Here is a 13,348-nt window from a genome sequence, read left to right as displayed (position 1 = left end):
AGGAAACCCAGCTATTGAACTAGCTTTACAGATGCTCAAATGATTAAAAGAAACCTTTTCTTAAGAATTAAGAGTATGAGGTGATGCCTCACCAAATAGAGGATATCGAGAAAGAAATATTGTCATACAGAACCAAACAGAAATTCATAAGTTGAAAATTTTAAAACTAAAATGATAAATTTATTAGAGGAGTTCAATAAGATGTTTGAGATGGCAGAAGAATGAATCAGCATACTTGAAGATAGCTCAGTTGTGATTATGCTACTTTCAGGGACACAACAAAAGTGAAGGTAGGTGAACAAAGCCTCACACACCTGTATGACACCATTGAGTCAACCAGCATACATATATGGGAGTCCCAGAGGAGAGGAGAGAAAAAGAAAGGGGCAGACTATGTGAAGAAATATTGACCTGAATACCAACCAAATTTGGTAAAAATCATTAATATTTACATCCAGAGAACTTAGTGTACTCCAAGTAGGATAAACATATAGAGACCCACATCTGCACCTAGCATAGTCAAATGTCAGTTGGAGGATTTTCCTGACTCTTAATTGAATCTTCTTACTTTTCATTCTGTTTATTATAGGCGTATCCTTTAGTAATAATATTGAATTCCTGAACTATATTATTTTCACACATTTTGTGTAGCAACTCAACAAAAACTGAACCCTCTATATATAATTGTAAAAAAATCACTCAGTGCAATGTAGTCTTTTTGTGTAAAATGAACTTTAATAATGATTTACGATCTTTAATGTATTTTTTATTTTTCTCTGTGAAGTTAAGGTTAATTTTTATGTGACTGAATTAGTTTTGTGTTTATAGATTTAATATAAACAAAATATATGTTAGTTACCTACAGCTTTGTATGTTTTAATTTAAGTCACAGTGATATAGTTTGCTTAATATTATTTGAAGAACAAATGCTTAATGTAATTTTTAGTGCTATATTAACAAGGAGCTGTATGTTTCCTTCATGTTATTTCTTATTTAGAGAGTTTGGAAATGAGAAATTTTAATAATTTAATATGTAAAACATATTGAAACACTTCATAAATCACTATAAAACAGAATCTTTGGAGGAAGGAATGTGATAAATGAGGTCACCATGTAGACATCATGTCATTTGCTGAACTTTACCCCATATTTTTCCCAAAATGTATTGGAGGAACGCATTAGATTTAACAAAAAAATAGTAAGAAAAAGGGGCATCTGGCGTCCAGCTGCCTGTTTCTCACAAAGTTAAGATCACTCAGGCTAGTAATGTTTCTGCTTTGTGTACTGCCGTGGCCAATTGCTAAAAAAAAAAAAAAACTGTTGAGAAATATTGAAGACTTATAAACCTACTGTCATTAATATAACTTGCACAGATGTAATCATTTATACTTTCTCTGTGATTCATACCTAACTTCCTATTTAAGTCATTGGGTTAAGTTCTCAAAGCACTTTAGTGTCAAAAAAAGGTGTTCTGGAAACACAAGTTATCTAAGCTGAGGTTTACAGTCTCAGATGAGAGGATGTTCTGTAAAAGTTGTTAATGAATAGTGAGAAATCATTGTGAGTTTTTTGTCTACTGATCCATTTTTTATTGCTATTATAAAATTTTCTATTGGCATTTAGTTTTATTTCTATGTAAAATGATCACAGGATTTATGCTTTATAAAACACATTTATTGAATAGAAATATTATGAAATATCAGAATTACTGGTTCCCTTTTGAATGACTTAACAATCTGGGTAAAATTAAAATTAATATTTTTAATACTGTATAAATATTGCTGATAAGCTATTCAAAAATATTCTAATGTTCAATTTTAATAAACTTAATTGTTTTATAATCAAGAGGATAGCATTTATATTGGAAGTTCAGGTATCTAGTAGTTATACATTTTAATGTCTATTGAAAGTCCGTTGAGCAGAAAAGCAAAAATCTCTAAGTTGGTGGCAAAAATCTTTATATGTGGTAGCTTAAGAATACCAAATCAAAGATTTTATTTTCTTAGATATTTTGTTCACTAGTGAAATACTTATATTTCTGTCTGATATAACTTTAAAGTTTAAACTTTTGTGTAACTCTTAGTGGAACACATCACAAATAAATAAACTTAGACATTGCATTAATGTAAAGTCAAAACTCTAGACCAAATTTATAAATCAGCGAAATTTAGGCTACACTAGCTAGACATGACTATATGCCTTTTGATAATTACTAAGTAAGAAAAGTTAGCCCATGCTAGTAACCAGGACACTGCATTTGTTGTGGTTTTTTTGAGTTCTTATTTTGTTTCGGCGTTTTCATTTTCTGTACTGTTGCATTAGAAATGCCACTATTTAATTTACTCTTGATAGTTTGCTGCCATTGTTTTCTCTCCAAAAATATTCAATCTATAGATACAGTGGTGTGTTGAAACAAGTTCAGTGATATCTCTAATAGTAAAATAACTGCCTCAGTTGTCTTATTTTCTCATTCAATATGTGTAGGCTATTTCGCCAACTTCCAAAGTTTGTACTGTTGTCTCAGTTTGAATGATTCCAGAATCTATGACTGTTCTTTTGACCTACAGATATACAGACATCCCAGGGTTTCTGCAGACAAACTGATTCAGTATTTAATTCATCAGTCTCCTGATCAAATCTCCTTATTTTCTTCCTTTCTCAATGATATATCGCCACTCTTTTTTTTCCGAGTTGGAGTCTCACTCTGTCGCCCAGGCTGGAGTGCAGTGGCACACTCACGGCCACCCCATCATCAACCTGCTGTGCTCTGGCAATCCTTCTGCCTCAGCCTTCCAAGTAGCCAGAACTACGCTACTACGCCCGGCTAATTTTTTATTTATTTAGAGACCAGGTCTCACCAAGTTGCCCAGGTTGGTCTTGAACCCGCGGGCTCAGGCAATCCACTTACCTTGGCTTCCCAAAGTGCTGGGATACAGGCTTGAGCTACAGCGCCTGGCCTTTTTTTTTAAACTAGAAAAAGCATCTTGATTCTTTTACATCCTCCTTATTGCTAATGTGATTATTCTAAGTCTTAGTCTTCTCTTACAAGACTTTATAGAAAATACCAAAGTGTTGTCTTTACTTCTTACTTGTTTCCTTCTCTAGTGCTTTGCCTTGTTTTATTGAGACTGTCTTCTCAAAACTTTCATGCAGTTATTATAATCATTAACCTTGGAAACAAAGAATACACCTACCCTATTTTTCACATTGGTCATACAATGTAAATGGTTGAATATTATTATTATATTCCATAGATTTATCTGTTTTTCTTTTATATGTGTTATCCTTGACCAAACTAAAAAATTAACAAAATAAAGCCTATTTAATAAACATAAGGGAAAACTATGATGTAATATGACATTGTGAGAGATGTATATTTTTAAGTAAATTTAAATAAATATGGGATATTGGAAATATTGAATAATATGAAGATGTTATTTATTCCTATTTTAATGCACATATTTAATATATTTTGAATCAAAAGAAAAGGGAAACCAAACAAAAGAAGAGGGGAAGAAGGAAAAGGGGATTTTCTTTTTTTTGTAACTTGGCAAAATTATTCTGAAGCTAATCTGGAAAAATAACAAATTCACATCCTCAGTAAATTTGAATGTTGTACCATTAATCTAAATTTAAGAGATTAACAAACCATCTAGTAGACAGGACCCAAGAGTTGCTCCTGTGAGTAAAGAAATTCCTTCACATTATTATTTTATTTTATTTTTTTTGAGTTGGAGTCTCACTCTGTTGCCCAGACTGGAGTGCAGTGGCCGCTTCCGGCCACCGCAGCCTCGACCTGCTGGGCTCCGGCGATCCTTCTGCCTCAGCCTTCCAAGTGGCTGGAATTACAGGCATGCACTACCATGCCCGGCTGATATTTTTTGATTTATTGTAGAGATGAGGTCTTGCTGCCCAGGCGGGTCTCGAACCCACGGGCTCAGGCAATCCACTCACCTCAGCCTCCCAAAGGTGCGGGATTACAGGCTGAGCCACCAAACCCGGCTCCTTCACATTATTTTTATCCTTTTAGTATATGTGTACAGAATTTTCAGCAGGTTATGATTCCACCCAGAAATACTATAATCAAAACAGCATTTCTCTGTGTTTCCACTAGAGTTCATAAAGGTTTTGTGAGATGCTTGCTGACATCAAGATAGTCTTTCTCTGCTGGGCAGTCTCCTGATGTTTGTTTCTAAACAACAACAAAAGCTTCTAAGGGCAGTTATATAGAACTTGCATTCATTTTGAAGCAATCTTAGAAATAATTTTGTCTTCCCTTCTTGTTTTAAAAGATAAATACAAATTAAAGTAATACAAATAATTAACATTTCTGAGCATCTACTTTATGGGAGAACTGTAAATAAATATAGTAGCTAATAGGATCTTATTTTCTTTTTCAAAGACATTAAGGACTATTATTATCCTCATGAAAGTTAGATGAGATTCATTTTTCAAGTCATCAATTAGAATTTGTAGCATTTTATTATATGGAGAACTTCATTTTATTAACCATTGCATAATGAGATTTACCAGGAATTTATCATTTTAAATATTTTTTAAATTTTATTAATTTTAATTGGTAATATATGTGCATTTCATATCTACATGGATACATACACATATGTTTCTGATTTAATTTTCACAAATTGAAATTTATATTTATTCACAAAGAATATGAGTATTCCAAAATAACTGTTCTTAAAGACATACATAGTTTAAGTTTTTGAGGAACATTTTTCTGTTATTAAAGTATTCATCCTTTTGAACTAATCATTAAGTATGCTGTGCATTTTGCAAATTCTTGAGAATTTTTTGCGTTATAAATAGCATCTTCAACTAGCTTAACTAGTTTAGATATTTTGTTACTAATAATTGAAGTGCCAAAGAAGGCATACAAATTACTTTATATTTTTAAGGAAAATAGTAGAGATATATAGGAATTTCTCTTCCATGATTGGTAGCTAAAAGGATAAAATGGGGAACACTATGGAATAATTATTTATAAACTTATTATTATTATTATTATTATTATTATTTTTGAGTTGGAGTCTCACTGTGTCGCCCAGACTGGAGTTCAGTGGCCGCTCCCAGCCACCGCAGCCTCGACCTGCTGGGCTCCAGCGATCCTTCCGCCTCAGCCTTCCAAGTAGCTGGAACTACAGGCGCGCGCTACCACGCCCGGCAGATTTTTTGATTTATTGTAGAGATGAGGTCTCGCTGCCCAGGCGGGTCTCGAACCCGCGGGCTCAGGCAATCCACTCACCTCGGCCTCCCAAAGGCACGTAAACTCTTTAAGAAATTGCTTGAATTTCGCTGCAACCTGGATGGAACTAGAGTCTATAATACTGAGTGACCTCTCACAAAAACAAAAATCCGAATATCACATGTTCTCACTCATATAATGGACCTTGAACCTCCAATGCAATACTATGAGAAAATGACGGATGGTACTGCGGAGCTATGGGGGGGAGGGGGATGGGATTAACAGTAGCAAATATCTGTCGGGGGATGGGAAAACACTTCTTATCTACAGGGTGCCTGAATGAAACGTCATTGTACACCTAACCCTTAACTGTACCCCACAAAACCATAATAAAAAATACTGATTAATGAAAAAAAAAAAAAAAGAAATTGCTATGGGGAAAACTTCCTGATACGTTTATAGGTGTCAGCTTTGAAATGTCAATGATTTATAAAAGCAACAGAGTTATTTTGATACTTAGTGAACAAAATGGCAGATATCCTGGATGATCTCTTTTAATGAGCTTTGTTAAGCATATCCACTTAACACATTTTTTTCTTTATTTCATTATATGATAGCATTTTATTAATAGTACATTTTCACTGATGGAGCTTTTTCTAAACCCATTTCTTTTATTACAGAAACACCAGCTGCATTTCCAGACACTGTAAAGGAAAAAGAAACTCCAGCTCCTGGTGAAGATGTTCAGCTAGAAAGTTCAATTCCTCATACAGATTCTGGAATTGGAGAGGAGCAAGTGGCTAGCATCCTTAATGGAGCAGAATTAGAGACAAGTGCAGGCCCTGATGCCATGAGTGAACTCCTATCCACCTTGTCATCTGAAGTGAAGAAATCACAGGAGAGCTTAACTGAAAATCCCAGTGAAATGTTGAAGCCTGCACCATCTATATCTAGCATTAGTCAAACCAAAGGTATCAATGTCAAGGAAATACTGAAAAGTCTTGTGGCTGCCCCAGTTGAAATTGCAGAATGTGGCCCTGAACCCATCCCGTATCCAGATCCAGCACTGAAGAGAGAAGCGCAGGCTATTCTTCCTATGCAGTTTCATTCCTTTGACAGGTAGGTATACTTTCACATCATTCACAGGACTTATGCGTAAAAAGAAAATTAGACTTTTCCTTATGAGGGTCTTGAAAAATTTATATTTGTTATTGTAGATTTCTTTTTACAAAGACCATCAAAGGTACAGGTCAACCTGATTGATCTCATAAGAAGACATTTTAATAAGACATCTCAAAAAAGGTATTTCAGTGTGATGTGGTGGATAGCACATTTAATTGAAAATAGGGAAACCAAAGTTTTCATTATGTTTCATCATCAAGAGACTGCAGTACACTGGTGGATTTATTTTTCTCTTTGGAATTAAATTGTTTTATGTATAAAATGGGGAAGAGTATCGGCTAAATTTCTCCAAGGTCTGTTCTGGCTCTGTAATGCCATTATAATATTATAAAATACTGTTACAATTGTTGCATATTACATAGTGTACTTTAAGTAGTAAAATTCAAATTTCAGTTTTAAGAGGAAACAGAAAAATGTAAAAAATTATTTGTGATCCTCTTTTTTGTGTAATTTCCAATACCAAGGTAAAAGCCAGATTTTAAGGTGTGTATTTGAGAGTAAATACTGTTGAAAGATATTTAACATTGTAGGTATCTAAACTATAACATGGCCCATGTATCTACCTTCAAATACTAATTCATACAAGGGTTTTTTTAGAAACAACTTTTTTTTTCTGTTCCACAGTACATTCAAATAAGAATAACAATTCCCAGGAGAAGAATAAAGTATTTTAGAACCAATTAATCTGTGCATGTAATATATACTACTGTTTGAAAATGTGCAGTGTTAGGAGAGTATTTTAGATAGTCACTAAATACTGACAGTAATACTTGTCATTGACCCCAAGATTGATGCATTTGACAAATAATGTTTACATGTTAATGTATTAACTAAAAAATGTTTCACCATCTGAATTAAATCATTGTTACTGGTGTTTAAAACACTTTCTAATACCAAAAATATTTATATATATGTACAAGGTGATTGACAAGTGTTTTTTATTTTAGAAAGATGAGAACAAGTTAGGAAATCTGACACTTCTTAATCTGAAACTCCAAAATAAATATATATTCAAAATATAATATCTATTCCATATTGCATTCTCTAAAATAGCTGAACTGCTTTGTTCTAAGTAAAAGAGTTTTAGGGATAAAAGTATGACTGTAAAACCCTTTCAGTTAGGATGAGTTATTCTCTGTATACACAAATATTTTTTAAACTTTGTAAATATTTTAAGCAGTATTTTACAAATATTTCTTGAAAATTTTTTGTGGAAATATAAGTGGCATTAATTATGAAGGATACAAAAGTAACATCAATATTGTCTTCTGTGAACTCACAGAGTAGTAAGGAGATAAGATGTTTGCAGATACTTGTCATATAAGATAAAATGTATTGTGTCAAAAGTTTCAAACAGTAAAAAAAAGGTGTAACTAAGATGTAGGAAAATATTCTTTTCTTTTTAAAATAGTTTGTATAAGTATTGTATTTGATATTCACATAGTGATCTTTCCTTGTATGTTCCTTATGTCCTCTATTTCACATGTATGACCATAAATTTTTCACATTTATGTCTTCTGTTTCACATACTTGGTTTATGGTCCCAGGATATGTGTGTATGTGTGTTTAAGAGTTTGTATAAACATGTGTGTAAGTATATATACTTGTGCATTTGTCTGAGTTCATATCTATAGAGAAATATTACAATAACTTAATTTGGATTCTTGTTAGAGTGATGTTTTTTGTTAAAACGTAACATAGAAATCATCTGAGTGCCAATATGCTTAGCTTCTCAAAATTTATTACTCTTTTGAGAATATTGCCTTAAAGAAATAGAACTTTCCATTTGTTTCTGGTAGCATTTGTGCAAAACGCAATGGGAGTGGAATCATTATTCTAAATTGCATAAGTAGAAATGAAATGGAAGAGCACAAAGCATATTTCAGTTCTTTTTAGGAAAAGGGTCTCTAGTGTAGTTAATATATGCAGTAGCTCAAGTACTATCAAATGTAAATGATGAGGTGATATTGATGAAAGGAGGGGATTGAGGTCTCAGGGGGCGCTGATGACGGATTGAACAGAAGCGGCCTTGCACTGCACGTAACTCAAGTCTGTCGTCTTCACCACTCAAAGCCATAATGGGAGGTGGCAGTCTGAAATGAGTTGCCACGGCAAAGAGTATTATTTTTGAAATGCTTTCACACAAATCACTAGGCCCTGCATACAACTTAGTTTCATGCTTTAATGTCATCAGGAGGCACAAATTGGTGTGTCTAATTGTTTGCCACCTGCCAGCAAAATGAGCTGCCAGCCAGCCAGACGGGTTTGATTGTCTGTCAGCCATTCAATAGATTGAGAGTGACAACATCAAAAATTTAACTTCAAACTCCGAAGCTTTGAGCAGCTTTTCAGAGACATCATCCCCACAAGTGCTTTTGGACCACTGCATTTTTCAATTATATTTACAGAGTATTACCACCATTTGCCTTATCTGTCTTAAGGTAGCTATAATTACATTATGAGGTATATAAACATATTTCTGAAGCACTAAAGTCTGAAATCCAAGTTATGACATGTCTTTTAACATCAGATTGAATTCCTTGAAAATGGGATCCCAGATGACAGGCTTTAGGATGAAAGTCCTGAATGCTACCAGTTTCAAACACAGAATTATCATGGGTCTTACTCCACCAATAATGCATTTCTCATATTTATCTTCAGTTGAAAAAAATAGATAAAAACTCAGTTGCTTATTTCTTTTTAACTAAATAATACCTCTAATTATTTGAACAGTCTCAGTAGAAATCATCTAGGATTTTATTTTTGTTAACCAGTTGTTTATTGGTTCTACTGCACACATACTAACAATGTATTCTTTATACTTATTCTAGATTATAAGTTTGGAAATAACTTCTTAAAACAACAGGTATAATTTTAGTTATGTTAATATATATTCTACATGGAGTGCTTCTCCCCACTTAAGATGAAGCATGTGTGAATTTCAGTGTTCTGAAATTTCTAATATCATTTCCATTGTAAAAATTGCAACACATCAAATTTTAGGAACATTTAGAAGTAATTAAAATAAAATTTTTTATTTTAGTATTACATCTTTCAACAGATTCTATGTGAAATATTATATAAATGTTCTTAACTATGTATATGGATAGTGCTGATTCTTTTTCTTTTATTTGCTTCACTTATCTGTGCAGATTTAAGTATATGTCTTTGTGCTCATTGATTCTAACAAATGTATATTCATGAAGTGTAAAAATACTATCCTCTAGTGCTGTACTGTTGTGAGCAGACACTATATAAAATACAGAATATTGGTACTAGACAAAAATACAATTATAAAACTATAACTTTTTAAATACAAAATACAGAACATTAGCACTAGACAAAAATACAAGTATAAAACTGTAACCTTTTCCAAAGTTTGATTACTATGAGACCAAGAGAAATATTTATTATGGTTTTATTGTTTACATGAAAATGTAATAGTCTTATCTTAAAATTTGTAAATCAGGTGGTGAAGTTCTTCAACAGTACTGTTTTGGTAAATTTCTGTATAAAACCATGGCTTATAAAATATTCTAGCTGAGTTATTTTTTTGTGTTAATAACTGTGCAACTTCTAGTTTGTGGTAATGCTTTTCTTTAAAACCATTAATGAACATTTTCTCTATCTTTTAAACTGAAAATTTAAGTCTGTATATCTGCATGCTTTTCATTGGTTGAGAACTTGGTATATATATTATTCAATTCAGTCTTAATTTCCTAGGATTTTCTGAGATTCCTGCTTAGTTAGAACAAAAATTTTTTTTTAAAAATCCCAGGGCAATATATTTCTCTCTATATTTGAACTGTCATCATGGTTTTAAAAAATTGTTTTCAGTCTAGGATATCACAAAAATCTTACATTGTGTTGCCTCTTGGGTTAACTAACATAAATTTTACATAATTTATACTTAATTTTTTTTATTTTACAAACCTGCCTGTGTTTGAATTATTCGGTTTATATTCAAGTAAACTAGTATGTATTTTTTTCCTCAAATTTAATACCTTTGTTTCCAAGTGTTTTTCTTAAAAAGAAAATCTCTAAATAAAATCTATTTTGTAAGTAATATTAAGGACTAAGAAAGCAATTTAGGTAGGCGTTATGTTATTAAACCTAAAGTTGCAAAATTATAAGCTTAGGCTAGATATTTTCTCTCTAGGTTGGTTTTTTTTTTAAATTTTTTTTCTCGTTAATTTTTTAACATTGGTTTTAGTACTGAGGCCATTGAAAATTTAGGGTAAATAATAAGGAAATGTGTAGTAGAGTTAATGGGATTATCATATATTGACTTCTTTAAATTTGAAATTAAGTAAGAATATGAAAAATTATAATTACTTCTGAAGTCTACAGTTTCTGTTCTTATTTTCTATTTTTTGTAAATTGTGTTTTCATTATATCACTTAAAAGATGTATAAGTAAATATAAACCAAGTTGACACAAATCTGTCAGCCTTTACAATTCAGTTTCTATATTTAGTCACTGCAGTCTATTCTTTTATTATGCTCCAAGTGTCCTGGCATATATTTTAAGGCCAATTGCCAGAAAATACAGTTTGGACCTAGCATGGTTGTATGTATTCTAATTTTCCCAGTGTCGTTGCCTTTGTCCCTCTTGGATTTTGCAGAAACAGTTCAGTGAGCTGAATAAAGTCTCTCTCTTTAGGCAATTTAATGAAATGCTCAATTATTCCTTATATATCTCTTTTCTACTGGTATTCTCAAATATTTTACAAAATTAAGAAGCATTATAGATGAAAACCTCAGAACAATAACCTTGTGATTTCTGATGAGCTGTAACATTATGTACCCTGGCATCAGTAACAAAGTATTTTTCTCCTCTAAATTTCCATTTTTTCTTTCAAGATAGATATTTTTAACACCCATTGCCTAGCTAGAGAGTGGTAATCTGAAAATTAGGAGAACTGGATATTAATTGTTGGTCTCTCTGTAATTAGTTCTGTGATCCGGATCCATTCTTTTTGGCTCTCTAGGGCCCATTTTTCCAACCTATACAATAATGAGATTAAGCTGTATTATTTCTAAAAAACCCTGTAAAGTTTCAGAATCCCATGATAAATAAAATATCCTTATAATTAGTCCCCAAAAGCAACAGATGACTATTTTTGAACTTGGTTAAAAGGCCTGAATCCCAGAAAAAGATACATCTCCATTCCCAAAGCTATCTTGGACCTGTGGCTATTTCTGGTGGATTCCTTCTCTTACCTCCTAACTAGCCCCACTATTCCCATGTGTCCTGTCCCAGCTCCAAAGGTGTCTTCCACATGTATGCCACAGACACAGACATTTTTCTTAAATACAAAACTGATTAAGATTCTGAAATAATTCTTGTTTGCATAATAAAGGAGGAACTTTTTACTTTGAAATAGAAAATTTTGAGCTTTCTCCAACCTAAGTATCTATCTACAGTTCCTTCAACCTACCATGTTTTTTCTTATTTCCTTGCCTTGCTAAGTTTTTACTATTGGACTTTTGTATATACTTTTCTCTACTTGGTTAATTTCTATCGATCCTTTTTGGTTCCGCTCACTCTTCCCAGATAACATATAACATGTTGTGTTTCTGAAATGACCTGAGCATCCTAACTCTGATCAGGGCAGTTATTGAAATGTATTGCACAGTTGAATTGTCATATCCTCCTCAAGTATCTGAAAGCGTAGGGCATATCTTTCTTGTCTTGTGTCCCCTAAACTTGTCAGTGTAGTTCCATCTCTTAACCTGTTAGTGCTCAGTAAGTGGAAGGTAATAGAAAGAAGAAAAAGACTCCTATAGGGTACCCTGAATAATTATAAAAACATACTTACCTTAATGAGTCACTGTTTGAAAAGCCCTTTCTAATCTTCAGTATCTCATTTTGTACTTAGGGCAAATTGTAAGGTACACAGATAAAGTAGTATCCTTGGTTTTACAAAATTCACAGAACTCATTAATGGAGACCTCCCGTGCTCCCTGCTGCCTTAGACTACTTCTATCAGTTTTGAATACTTCTTTGGCCGTTACATCCACTTTCCTGGTGTTAAATAGCATCTGTATGCCAATGACTCCTTCATTTATGTCTCAGTTCAAACCCCTCTCCTGAACTAGAGACTCTTCTGTCTAGTTGCTTATTCGACATTGCTATTTGGATGGTTAAAAAGAGGTATTAATGCCGGGCTCGGTGGCTCAGCCTGTAATCCTGCACCTTTGGGAGGCTGAGGTGAGTGGATTGCCTGAGCCCTCGGGTTCGAGACCTGCCTGGGCAGTGAGACCTCATCTCTACAATAAATAAAAAAATCAGCTGGGCGTGGTAGCGCATGCCTGTAATTCCAGCTACTCGGAAGGCTGAGGCGGAAGGATCGCTGGAGCCCAGGAGGCGAGGCTGCGGTGGCCAGGGGCGGCCACTGCACTCCAGTCTGGGTGACCGAGTGAGACTCCAACTCCAACTCCAAAAAAAAAAAAAAAAAGTATTAAAAATAGGCATAAAAAAGCTGTTACAACCACATTCTTCCCTTTTGCACTTAATGACATGTTACTTAAGACAACACATTTTACATCATCTTTGACTTTTGTCTCATGACCACACCTAGTCCTTCTGCAAATTGCTTTTGCTCTGCTTTCTTAATATAGCCAAGTTTTGAATCATTTCTTACCAGTTTCACTTTGCTATTTTGGTCCAAACCACCATAATGTATTGCTTGTATTGTTGTAGCATTCTCCTAACCATTCTTCATACTAGCCATTTCCTCCTCTAACACTATCCTCATCATAGTAGCCAGACTGATCCTGTTAGCCTCCCCCTGTTCATAAAGCCTTAAAGGTTTTTATGATTCCACTCTGAGTAAAAGCCAGCATCTTTGCAGTGGATTATGTTGTACTGTGATCTGAGTCCCTCTTCCCTTACCTCATCTCTTAAAGTTTTCTTTGTCACCCAGTCTTCTCCAGTCACACCATCCTTCATGCTTTTATT

The 13,348-nt window shown here is 33.5% G+C and overlaps 1 protein-coding gene across 1 annotated transcript in view; it reads left to right on the top strand.

The window, feature by feature from the left end:
* The window catches only part of LOC103265396 (neurobeachin), a gene marked incomplete at its 5' end in the record, with an annotated part of 269,835 nt that overhangs the window by 125,507 nt on the left and 130,980 nt on the right, over positions 1–13,348 (top strand). Inside the window, one exon of the mRNA XM_008063067.1 lies at positions 5,884–6,322. Coding sequence (XP_008061258.1) covers positions 5,884–6,322 — 439 coding nt within the window. The remainder of the gene's footprint in view (positions 1–5,883; positions 6,323–13,348) is intronic.

This window comes from Carlito syrichta, unplaced genomic scaffold (genome assembly GCF_000164805.1).
Source record: "Carlito syrichta isolate Samal-C Ts95f unplaced genomic scaffold, Tarsius_syrichta-2.0.1 Scaffold306519, whole genome shotgun sequence".
Classification (NCBI taxonomy): domain Eukaryota; kingdom Metazoa; phylum Chordata; class Mammalia; order Primates; family Tarsiidae; genus Carlito; species Carlito syrichta.
The sequence above is the reverse complement of the archived record's forward strand: the minus strand, read 5'-3'. Positions and strand labels throughout refer to the sequence as shown.